The sequence below is a fragment of the Maylandia zebra genome, linkage group LG1, assembly GCF_041146795.1.
Source record: "Maylandia zebra isolate NMK-2024a linkage group LG1, Mzebra_GT3a, whole genome shotgun sequence".
Classification (NCBI taxonomy): domain Eukaryota; kingdom Metazoa; phylum Chordata; class Actinopteri; order Cichliformes; family Cichlidae; genus Maylandia; species Maylandia zebra.
The window spans coordinates 28,673,690-28,686,835 of NC_135167.1; the positions used below are offsets into that span (position 1 = coordinate 28,673,690).

The 13,146-nt window shown below is 38.7% G+C and overlaps 1 protein-coding gene across 1 annotated transcript; it reads left to right on the forward strand.

Moving 5' to 3' along the window:
- Positions 1 to 2,784: 2,784 nt before the first annotated feature.
- fgf7 (fibroblast growth factor 7) lies at positions 2,785 to 8,774 on the forward strand. The gene is made up of 4 exons (XM_004543502.6): positions 2,785 to 3,068; positions 3,359 to 3,959; positions 7,075 to 7,181; positions 7,309 to 8,774. Exons 2-4 carry the CDS (start codon positions 3,674 to 3,676, stop codon positions 7,516 to 7,518), a joined length of 603 nt encoding a protein of 200 aa, XP_004543559.1. The 5' UTR covers positions 2,785 to 3,068; positions 3,359 to 3,673; the 3' UTR covers positions 7,519 to 8,774.
- The last annotated feature ends 4,372 nt before the right edge of the window (positions 8,775 to 13,146 follow it).

Here is a 13,146-nt window from a genome sequence, read left to right on the forward strand (position 1 = left end):
AAAGTATTGAGGCAGACATACGGGAATGAAGGCTGCTTGTTTGTCTGCTTTACAGATACTGTACTTCATATGCTACTGTAAACCTCAAACAGTGCCTTTGATCCTTGAGGCAGCAATTCAGTCTATAAAGCCAAACTACCTGCAAACACACACTGTATCCAAGTGCACAGATGTCTGCACACATTGACACAAGATTTAAGTACATGTCCTTTATGATTACAGTAGAATATATCATGTCAACTAAAACATAGCTTGCAGTATCACCATAACAACCCATAATAACCTATTAAAGCATTTTTACATTAACATCCATAACAGTAGTTATACTCCCACTACTTATATGGTTAGAGCTCCAACTTTTATTTGATTGTTACACAAATTAATAGCTTACTCATGCTACTAAATAAACTTTGAATAAACTACTACCACTTTTAAAAAGAGAACGATGTCTCCAAATATGCTTTAAATAATAGTGAGTCTTTAGGCAACAACAGGGAGAACAGAGCACTTAAGTCATTGAAGTCACTGAAATAATTACAGCACTTGGGCAGTGATAATTCAGAAAAACAGTTTCTAAAAACTAATATATATTTATGACAAAGATTAAATGGAAACCCCCCACATAAGTGCTGAAAAATAAAGTGCATAAAAAAACAACATGTTACTGTGTGCCAAGACATTAACTTCCCCATCTCCCCCTTAACACATCACATAAGGTCAGCGACGCTGCAGTTGACCTGTGAATTTGGACTTTTGAAAAACTCTACAGTGGAGTACATTTAAATGGTGCTATGAACTGTAAATGAGGCATTCCAGGAGCATTGGAAGATTTACACAAACTTTTACATTTGTAGTCCCAGAGGCATCACCTCTGTGACACCACTCATACCGCCAAAAGTGAGAAAAGGCTTCACTGATTAAGCAAATGATAATCTAGAAATAGTGTCTATTCTTACAACATCTTCCTGTTCTTCCTACCTTAATACAAAAATTATGAAATGGTAAAACTGTGGTTGAAGGATAGTGGAATAAATCATTGTCCAAAAGGTTACCTACTGAAATAGCAAAATGTATGAATACTTGGTAGCAGAGGGTTCTATTATTCCTTCCATTTTCCAGTGCATGCAATTCCATATTAGATGTTAAATCTCCGTTTCTTGAGCCATGCGAAGCTCTTCTTAAGAGATTATCATGTCTTTCCAAGTCTGACTGGATAAGTTATCCTTGAAGGATGTTCTGGATATGAAACAGGGTCTGTGCTAAATTGGACACACCAATAATGCCTCCGCAGGGAGACATACTAATCCGATGGCTCACTCGCTTCAACTGGCTCCTTTTGGAAATGAAAGCAAAACAACTAAAATCTGAGCTCCTTTGGGTAAGTCAGGTCCATGATATTAATATATGCATCATTGTGATCTGCTTGCATTTCAGCTGAAGCTGATGAATACGTGTAGGTAAGTAGGGTGAGACTGTACACCAGTAAGTCGAGAGCTCAGTCAGCCTGATATGAACAGGGCCTAAAGAAAGAGCATGGCAATATCTTCACTTGGGGCAGAATTAACTGTACAATTGATCTTTTTGGTATTTTGTGGCTCACCAACTACATTTCTAAACTTCGTGTTAAAAATTCCAGGTAAGGTCATTTCTCTCTTTTGAAGGGATTTTTTTCATAGGAGTCTTGGGAACACCTTGTCTGGTTCCTCTCACGGACACACTCTGCCTCAGGGGGACGTACCAGGTGCTACCTGCCCAGACAACACAGATCCACCCACCATGAGAACCTTGGGATTTTATAGACACGGATCCTGTAAACTTCACAGTCTTCAGATGACCTGAAAAAATATATAGAATGTTGTGGAATTATATGTCTGTTCATGTTGATTTATATAGATTGGGCATTTAGCATTTATTTTAATGTCTGTTTTTCTGGTGTTTGTAACAGATTAAGTCATATTTTCTTGGCTCGTGTACTGAAAAAAAAAACACAACTCAAATTGTCTCTGAGGTGATAGAGGGGACAGATGAACAGGAAAGAATGAGGTCTTCACAACTGCCAGTTTAGAGATAAGAAGGAAACCTGCTGCGACCAGAGGTCCCACTCTCTCAAGCTGCAGGCCTGAGCTCCCCAGGGGAGCGCATCATTAGGGCCCATATAAACTTTTGAAGTTGTGTGTCCTGGAAAACACCAGGCATGCAAGGCAATAGTTTATGGCTTTAAATACAAACTTAAAAAGTGAAAGAGTGTATGACCCTTGACACTGAGACGACTGCTTCTGAGTTGTTACGTCTTCTGTTTTTCTTGCTTGGACGGATACCTGCCAGTCATAACCTTAGCCACTTTAAGACTCAAAAAGAAAGAAAACTAAAGGACTTCTTTGAAGTTTTTATTTTTTTAACTTCAATCAGTAAACCCCTTACCAGTGATCCAATGCAGCCGAGTAAAACCGCAAATTAATTATGACATTTAAATTGAATAGGAAAGAAATTCTTTTGAGGTTTGTCATTACAGCGAATATTGTAACCGTCAATAAAATAAATGTGAGTCAGTCTGAGATCTGTGGCACGCACAGTGCAAGTCTATTTAAGCACAAGATGTTTCTTGGACAAGACAGAAGGGTTGTAACAAGAGTGAGTCTGCAAGAGTGAGTGAGCATGCAAATGTTCTTAAAGTACTTGTGATTTCAGTCTTCCAAGAGTTTATAGCTCCCTCTCATGTCTGGTGGTTGAGTGACAGTGAGAGGCAGGCAGAGGGTGTTTCTTCATTGCATATCAGCCAGGGACAGCTGACTGGTTGGGATTTAATTGCTCTCAAGTGAGGTCAGCAGGAGGCATTTATCTAAGCAGAGTGCACAACGACAGTGGACGATGCACAGAGTCAGTCTGCCAGAATCCGAGAAACATCCATGGGAATTCACAGAAGCTCCCAGTTCGTGCTTAACTTTTCTGCATCACTGGGTCTGGTTTACCACTGAGACTGCAGCTTTAGATCTAAAGAGCCTTCAAATTAAAACTCTTGCTGAAAGGGAGCGCACCTCTGCCAACTCCTGTCACCACTCAGAGCACATGTAAGTCATTACAATACAGATTTGTTTGTTACAATTAAAGCTATATATTTTGCTTGTTTCAAATTATGTATGTATGTACAGGAATTATAGACAGCACCAGTGATGCAATATTTCATGCTCTGGATCCATGAGAGGGAGATGTATATCTGCATCACCCAAATTTTGATTTACTGCTTGGGAATGTACAAAACATACTTGTGTAAACACAGAAAACCAGAAGCTATTTTGAAAGTTGATTGAAAATGTAATCTTGTATGTAAGTATTAAAATGCACTGTTTCTTTATTACAGTGATATTCTGCATAATATTTCCTGAACTGGACTACAATGCCCCTTGAGGGACAAGAAGATGGAGCAGTAGATGTGCGCCGTCACTGAAGTTTAAAAGAGGGGCATAATCTCGTGATACAATCAGCCAACTTCTGCCAACCTGCTTCCTCTACAGCCACTCTGTCTCACCTCCCCGCCAGGAAGCAGTGCTGCAGTAACGAAAACCAGCAGGTCACAAGTGAGGGGTCAGAAGATCCCTGAGCTGAGGAACGACGCACAGATCTCTATCTTGTATTTCAGTATGTTGTTCACTGATCCCCACTGCATTGTATTATAATGCGCAAATGGATGCTGACATGGAACCTTCAAAATCTGTTCCCGGGACTGTACCTGCATGCAATCTTTCTGTTTGGCAGTGTGTGTGTAGTCTACAGTGACTGCACCCCAGAACAACTTGCCGCCATCATGAACTGCTCCAAACATGAGCGCCACACCAGGAATTATGACTATATGGAGGGAGGAGATGTGCGCATACGACAACTGTTCAGTGGCACGCAGTGGTTCCTAACTATTGATGACTCCGGCAATATCAATGGTACTCAAGACTCTACCAACTGCTACAGTAAGCATCGCTCTTTTTGTGTAGACCAAACGTTTATTATAGGTCCCACTATATATCTATAGGCATTTGCCAAAATGTATGTGAATCTGACTGCTATTACTCTGTTAATAAGTCATGTGTCTCTGTTAGAGCAGCCAAAGTGACAGGTAAAATGGAGCAGGTGGGAGATTTGATGGGTTAAATTACAGCACAGGCTGTAATGAAGTAAACTGAAGGGTCTTGGAGACTTATGACCTGAGACTCACACAGATTCACATTTGTTCTGCCTGATTTACTCTCAGTACTCAGAGCGCCAGAATGAGTTATCAGGGAAAAGAGTGGGAGAGAATATTAGCAATGGAAAAATCAAATTTTGTAATGGATCTGTGGTTGGCTGCTGAGATCAAACACAGAGACAGCAACCACACTGTGTCCAGCCCAAACTTATTCTTTTCTAAAATTAGAAGCCAAATATTTTAAAATAATGATTACCATCTAACTACTTAATGACACATTTTATTTGCTAACCGTGATAAGTGCTTTTTGACGCACCTACTTGTTTGAATTGTTGCTCAGGGGCCAACATTTTCTCAAAGGTTGTGAGATAGTACGAGGAGTCTCTGTGTCATGGTGAGGATGTTTTAAGTAGTTATCATTTCCTCCTATCTGACAGTGCCTCCGTGGCTGGAATGTTGGCTTGAAAGAGAGATGCCTCATGGAAAAGATGCTTGTGCAACAACTGGCAATGAAAGACTGAAAAACTGATACGCCCATATGCGGCTGACAGTCGCACGCTAAAAGCACACAAAGTTCTTTGATGAAAGCAGCATGGTGCAGATGTACATGGAATAAATCCGCGATTTATGTTTTTGATTGCAGCGAACAAGAAATCCTTAAAAGCTGATTGCAAAAAGTCTTTTATTACAAAGACAGAAAAGAAAAATAGGAGACCAAAATGAGAAACGTTTGCTTTGTACCTCTAACACAAATATCAGGTCACTTTTAGTAATCTTTGTTTTTATGATTTATTATATTACATTGTAGTGTTTTGTTTTTTGTTTTCAGTAAAAGATAAAAATCATATTTTTTTTTGTGGTTCAAGCAAAATGAGGCCATACTGATAAAAGGTATGTTAACCCTCACAGAAAGTCAGACAAACAACAAGCTGGAAATAAATAATTTCTAAACAGCAGGTGGAAAACAGGGACTTCTAGGAAAATAACCTAATAAAAGTAAAGACATATGTTTTGGCACAGTTCTCTGCTGAGTCAGAGCAATCGTAGCATAGTAGACTGGCTGCACCATACTCTACGGCCACCCAACTAAATTCATTGCAATTTAGAATTAGAATTAGAAATGCTTTCTTCCCAAAAGATGGAAAATCACTGTGTTACCGCAGCCAAAACATGACAAATACCTTAGGTCAGTAAACTCACGAGAAGAAAAGGCTCAATTTTGGGGATAAATAAAGCATTTCTAAATCGAATTTGATGAATGTCGAAGTAAAATACATATTACCTGATTAAATCCTGCAGTATTTTGCAGCAAAAATGAAAGCTAAATGGAATCAATTTGCTAAACTTGCACCTCTGTGAAACTACAAGGTGTTTAGTCTGAAGCTAACTCCACAGTTAACAATATTCCGTGAAAGTTATGTCTGGAGCACATTTCGCAATGAATGTAAACACTGAGGTCCAACAGTGCTCAGAAAGTAGACTTAGGGATTATCCACAAAGTAGTTTACTTAGCCAGTGGCAGCGAGTGATGGCAAATCTGTTTCAACTGAGGACAGCTTGTGAGGCTTTTGCATCAGAGCCAAAATGTTTACAATATGCGTGTAAAAATGTGATCCATCTTTCCACAGTACACCAAACGACTGGAGCTGTTGCACGTTACATTACGGGGATGATGCTCTCAGACGACAAGCATGCAGTTGCATCGATAAATCCCACCAATATATGTGGATTAAACAAACGTTTGGCTGACTCTGAGTCTGTAAACAGGTTTACAAACGAGGGTGTAGCTTTTATAGTGTTAAACTGAACTTTCGAGATTGCCTCTGAAATAAGTAGAAGCTGGGGGGGGACCTAAAAGCGGGGTTAAATAAATATGAGTAAACAGTTAAAGGTCAGTAGTATTAAGTCAGATATCAAGAGCAAGAAAAGCACAAACAACATTCCAAGATTGGGAGATCCCATCTGTTTGTGATCTAGCAAACACTCAAATGTGGCATGCTCAGTGTCAGCCTAAAGAGCTTTAATAGACCTCTTCCCCCTACTTTCCCCTCTGCCTATCAAATGAAAGAATTTCTAGAGTATGTAAAAAATCAACAAGGTTTTGAATTGCCTAAAAACACGAGCTCTGAACCAGATTGCCAGTCTGTAAAAAGCACATTTCTCTATTTATTTTAATTTTGCTGCCACTGCCACATCTCACCATTCGCTATTTTTAAACAGAAACATCATATGTTTACAGCATGCAAAGGATTTTTCATATATATGATGGCAATGTTTTTACCAAAGGTCAATGTTATGGATATTTGATTTATGAACTGATAATTGGTGCAGCCTGTTGACATGACATGATTTTTATTTTTTTTTAAGTTACATTTTCGGCTAAAGTCCTACAAGATAACTAAACATCTACTTCACTTTACCCAATAATGTAATCATTTCAAATATTCACGAAAGATCTCCTGTTTTGGAACTCTGGGCAAAGAAATTTGCTGTTTACATCATTTGATTTTCTGTGTTTAAATACTTTAAAAATTCCATCCTTTCAACATGGCACATTGGGAAGAATAAATGTGTTTACCCTCCCACAGATTTGAAAAGCAGGCTTTAAATGCCAGGTCTAAAGCACACGCAAGAAGGTAGTTTTCTCAGTCCCTGGGGAAGAGAGCCCTAATCTGTTTCCCATATGTGCTATGGCATAGGTTGTGGTTTGTGTAAAAGCCACCCAGGCCACTTAACAAAGCTTGGATAAAGTCAGAGAGACCACAGACTGATTAATCACAGGAACCTCCACCTCGTTTGCTAATGAAGATGTATGTGGAGCTGGAGCCAGAGTAAAAGCTGGATGATGACAGCGCCTTATCTCTCCTGTAACATGCCTCCTTTTTCTGACTGTCCGGCAGGTATCCTAGAAATCAGGACAGTGTCCGAGGGAGGCATACTGGCTATAAAAGGCGTAAAAAGCCAGTATTATATTTCTATGAACAAAGCTGGACAGCTGCAAGGAAAGGTAATATTTTTCCACAGGGAGGAAAGTCATATGCTGTTGTCAGCTAATTTAAATCATGCAGAAATAAAACAAACAGTTCAGAGCGTTTACTTAATCATATTAATGGCTTGATGTGTTTCCATTACAGAGGATCTACAACGACAACTGCAACTTTAAGGAGGTTTTCCTAGAAAACTACTTCAATGCTTACTCCTCGGCCAAGTGGACAAAAAAAGAAATGTTCATAGCCCTGTCACAAAAGGGAAAGCCCATGAGAGGGAAGAAGACCAGGAGGGAGCACACTGCATCTCATTTCATCCCTATGAAATGCAAGGCAGAGGAGAGGAGAGTAGACTGAAAAATCAAAGAACTTATCTGCAAAATATCTGTGGATTCAGTCATGCTATACGTGCTAACAGACACTTGAATACACTCCACTTTCACTCCAGTTGCAGATGAGCCAGGACCTGTTTTACAAAATGTTCTCATTTTTAAAACAGAAAACAGAAAGTTCAATTTGAGCACCAAAACAGTTTTTTTTACAGTTTTACTAAGTTGAAACAGGAATTCTGGAAATATCATGAAAGCTATTCTATATTATTGGTGTTTTGAATTGAATAACAATACTTCTTTATAAAAGTGTTTCTATATAATACAGTAAAACTATACAATACAATACAAATATAAATTATACGATGCAGTACAGTCCTGTGTTGTATCTTGTTCAGCGATGAGCTACATTCAGCCAGGTGAGGACAATCGTATGATCACCAGAATAGTCCACAATAAGCTTGACCATGATGTGCTGAAGCAAGCAGGACTTGTTTTTCTTTCTTTCTTTCTTTCTTTCTTTTCCCCTCATGGTGCTCAGACCACACAGGGCATCCATTTATCAACCATCCTGTGAAGCGAGCTGGAGGCATACATATTCATACTCACACCTAAAGCCAATTTAGAGTCACCTATTAACCTTACACTTGTTCCTGTTTGGTTCGTTTTTTTGTTTTTTTCTTGGGAATGTCAGACGAAAACCAATCCAACACATGCAAAGTCCACACAAAAAGGCTGCTACTGACTGGCAGGTTCCAACCATATGCACTGTAGATGCTCGCCAACTCCCTCTGCCTTAGGGTGTGACTTTGAAATGCTCAAATATTCTGCTGCTGATGCTGCTAAAAGATACCCAGATGAAAACACAAAGTGAACACCATAATAAATGCATGTGTTATGTAATCTTTTTCTATCAGAGTGAACAATCCTGTACACTAAAAGATTATGATATTTATTTTTACAGATGTTATCTTTAGGTTACGGATCATTCCCATTTTACTAAGCATGAAAAAGACAGAAATACACCAGGAGATGTATTTATTTTCACCACACTCGTCAAATAGTTGTAACTTTTAACTTCTAGGCCAGCTCTCTCTTCATGATATCACTGCAATATCTCAGTACTAACTATATCACTACAGTACCTTGTTATTTATGGGTGTAAGTTATTTGTTTTATTTACGTAAAATATATGTTGTATGTTAAGGTGTCCCGTTTTCTTTCAATGTAACCCACTTGGATCTTTTACTGTGCAACAGTGGAAATAAAGTATTGCACACTGTATTCAGGTTTTGTTTGTTTTGTTTTGTTTTTGTCCACCAGGGGGTATAAATGGTCAAATAAATTCAGGAAGTAAACTTTGGAGAGAGAGAAAAAAAGAGAGAGAAAAAAAGCAATGACCTACTTACATGGGTGGCTGTAGCTCAGGTGGTAGAGCAGGTCATCTACTGATCGGAAGGTTGGTGGTTCGATTCCCGGCTTCCCCTAGTCTGCATGCCAAATATCCTTGGGCAAGATACTAACCCGAAATTGCTCTCCGATGCATTCATCGGAGTATGAATGTGTGTGAATGTCAGTTGTGCTTGTGCGAATGGGTGTGAATGGGTGAATGCACAAGTTGTGTAAAGCGCTTTGAGTGCTCAGAAGAGTGGAAAAGCGCTATATAAGAACTAGTCCATTTACCATATTCAGAATAGAAACAGAGATACTTTACAGAAAGTTATCTTGCCTAATATTCTGTCTTTTGTCAGCACACCTTCATTACATGTCATATCTATCTATTTATACTCCTGTGCAAAAGTCCCGACCCACCCTCATTTCTTTATATCCTGCTAGGAAAATTGGAAACAGGTTCAGGTATTTTTCGAAGCGCATGCAAACATATATATAAATACAGTATATAAGATGAAAAAGGTTTGTACAATTCTACGGAGCATGAATGTCAATATTTGGTATGACCACCTGTATTCTTCAAACACACCCTGAACTCTCTTGGGCCTACTTTTCTGTCCTTTCTTTAAGTAGTCTTCAGTAATAGTTAGTTAGGAATAGGAAGCTCTTCTTTGATGTTGGCTGCCTTTTGTTCTGTTCTCTGTCAAGATGATCCCACATTGCTTCAATAATGTTGAGGTTCGGGCTCTGGGGAGGTCAATTCATGACTGATAGTGCTCCATTGTGTCTTTTTCTATCCAGGTGCTTTTACTGCAAGGGCAATGTGTTATTGATCACTGTCATGATGAAAAATAATGACAATCAAGCACTGTCCAGGTGGTTTTACATGGTGGGTCAAAATTTGACAGCATTTTTCTGCATTTGTAGTTTCATTAGTTGTGACAAGACCCCCAACACCATGACAGAGCCTCCACTGTGTTTTACAGATGGCTGTAGACATATTAATGATCACTCTATCAGACCTGATGCCACTGATTTTGTGTCCAGTTCTTGTGTAATTTGGCAAAACTCAGCCTTTTCTCCCTGTTTCCCTTGCTTCTATTTTGTCCAACACCTTTTTTCTTAAATTTATTTGAGTTAACCCTAACTTTGCCATTTTATTTTACTGGACTAACCCACACTCTTTTATTCACTTTACTGTGATACATTTTGAAAATTAACCATCTAAGGCACACCATACCAAGATACGGCATGTTCTCAACTAATAGCTCTTTGGGAACCACATTGTTACTACAAAAAATTATGTTTCATGTATGACAGACTGCTCATAACAAAGAACCTAAAGATATAAAAGATAAAGATTAAAACAGGTTCTTTACTAAGTTTTCTAATAAATGTTGACATAATACTGGTTTTACCTTTGGGTTACAAGTATTACATGCATTTTTAAGCTTGAATGATTCTCAGGGAAACATTAAGTGACTTAAAAGAAAGAAATGAGGACTGAGTCAGAAAGCACATATATATGCTTTCAGGCACAACTCTTAAATATGTGTTACTCAGGCCTTGTTTTAATTACTGATAAAACTGTAGAAAATGCATTTTGCTGTGAGTTTGAGCTTAAATGTCTTTGGGGATTGTTCTAGTCTGTTCTTACTGAAAACAGCACAATCCTGAAAGGACACATTGCACAAGAAGCACTCAGTTTCAGACTCTAATATTTCTATAGTACCCTGGGGATATTAAGTAGCATAATAAAATATGTTGATATCTTTAAGTAGATTAAAGACAAACACACTGCAAGGGAACATTTTGAATGTCCTTGGACAATCCTTGATACACAATATAACATCAGTTAACCTGATAAGGGAGGTTAAGATATAACAGAACTATTAATATACAATAGCAGATTTTTTTAAAAATACATTAATGTTGTCAGATTGTTTAGGTAATTGCCTCTGGTTTTCTGCTGTATTATGAAAAGGTGAATTCTTCCCAGTTGAGAAAAATATTGCGGACATGTTGGCAAGGTGCCTACACCACACGTTCATGCATACACTCATATGAGCACATGTGTGCAGGCCCACAGACAGACATCAGCATAGTGAGTTTTAACTTTTTCCTGGGTTCACATCTGGCTTGGAAAACCCTTGTCAGATAAAGACAGTCAAAATGAGAGTGCAACCCTGTAAAAAAACGTTTGACCCAAACAACATCTGAGCAAGGTGAAGGCTTCTGCCAAGTCACGCAAAGTTAGTCTTAGCAGATAATTTGTAACATACTCAAAATGTAAACACATTTCAGACTCAAGGCTGCGTATTCCCAGCAGGATGAGGAGAAGCCAAAGCCAACGAGAAAGAGAGAAGATTGTCACAGACGTGAAGCTGCAGACGTCCAAGAAAAAAGATGCAACACAGGCACATCGGACATAAATTCTTACAGCTTACACAGTGTTCCAAGACTCTTTATTTCTGAAATCAAAAATCACTGAAATCCTTACTTGCAAAACTCTTGCAAGTAAGGAACATAAGGACAAAGTCACTTCCCATTAAAAAAAAACAGTGCCCTGTAATATTATTACCATCACTATTAATACAAATATAAATATCATGTGTGCAAATAAATTGACATTCAGCCGAATATGTTGTCCATCAGTATTGTTCAATCATCCCCAGTCGTGATAATTTACAGTCAAATTAAAAACTTAAATCTGAAATCAAAGTTCTATATTACCAGATAATAACAGTAGTTCTGAAACAGAGAACGGGTAACTAACTAGCTGTAATTACTGTTGTTCAAGTCAGCAGCATCATTGTGAAAGTGAATGCACAGAAAGCAACATGTGCACCACATTACAAGCACCATATGCAGACAATTGCAGTGTCTGACACTCGCTTTGAACAGTGCAATAGGGAAAAGAAGAATAGGGGGAAAGTTACTAATTTGAGTGAAGAGTAACAGGGAGAGACATTAGAGAGTCTCGTACAAAGTGAAGCAGTGGACTTGGGGCTGCGGGAGAAAGGGGAGGCCCTGAAGGAGGGGGAGAGGGAACACTCAGTTGAACTTGATACATCTCAGGGCTGTAAAACTTTGTTTCCCTGGAGGAAATCTGTTGTTATGCAACCTGGGGAATTCTGTATTTGCAGCTCTTTGCACGGAATCCCCAGACCACCAGATTATTATGAAACAAGATCAGGACCTCCAGCAACTCGCTGCAGCATCACACTTTTACTGAGAAGTAAATTAAATCGGTGCCAAATGAGACCACACAGTGATTACAATATAAATTAGTATTTGACATACCAAGGAGTAATTCACTGGGTTAGTACCATGTAACTGAAGTAAAAAGCGCCACTGGTTTTCAAACTATTGTGCCCTACAACAACACCACCAAACAAAACAAACTACTAAAATGCAAAAATCATCACTGTGCTGGGAAATATTTCTAATTAATCCCCTAAATAAATGTGCAGTCCTAAGTTTACATCCACTCATCATAAGCATGAAGGTAATTCTGTCTATCAATCTTTCAGTCGATCTATCTAGGAAAGACAGATGATGTGGTATGCTTTGGATCATGAGCTATTTCCCTCCCTCTCCATTCTTTTTTCATCCCATCATGATGATAACTAATAAAAGTTCATCTTGGTTTCATCTGTCCAAAGATTTTTCCCAGAACTGCGCCGGCTCTTTTAGATGTTGCGGTCATGGTAGAGGGAGCGAGACAGAGCGAAAGACAAAGAGAGAGCGAAGGACAGAGATCGAACTTGACATTCATAAACAGACTTCATCGACTACACACTGGGGACACTGGGAAGGACACACAGAGGTGAGACTAAGACAGACACGAAAGAGAATGAAATTAAACAAGAACCAAAAACTAGACATACAAGTAACAAAACTCAGAGACTATCAAAACTGAATATTAAAATCTCAATATTCCCAAAGAAAGAACAGCAAGCCTAAACAAACTCAAAAACCTGGGTCAAAGACTCAGGACCATGACAGTCTTCTTGCAAAATCGAATCTGGCCTTCATGTCCTTGAGGTTAATTAGTGGTTTGCACCTAGTTGTAAATCATCTGTATTTACATTAATGAAAACCTGTCTTATCTGTAGGCCTATACACCTAGAAACACCTAGCTCCCCAAGTAGTCTTCATTCAGTTAGATGTTGTGACAGAGTTTTTCTTAACCAAGGAAAGAATTCTGCATTCTTTGGTGCATTTCTTCTTTTTAAGAATGCACCAGATTGTTGATTTGGCC

Coding starts and splice junctions, on each gene's coding strand:
- fgf7 (XM_004543502.6), top strand. CDS start 3,674: ATGCGCAAATGGATGCTGACATGGAACCTTCAAAATCTGTTCCCGGGA. Junction 3,960..7,074: donor AGACTCTACCAACTGCTACA/GTAAGCATCGCT, acceptor ACTGTCCGGCAG/GTATCCTAGAAATCAGGACA. Junction 7,182..7,308: donor CTGGACAGCTGCAAGGAAAG/GTAATATTTTTC, acceptor TTTCCATTACAG/AGGATCTACAACGACAACTG.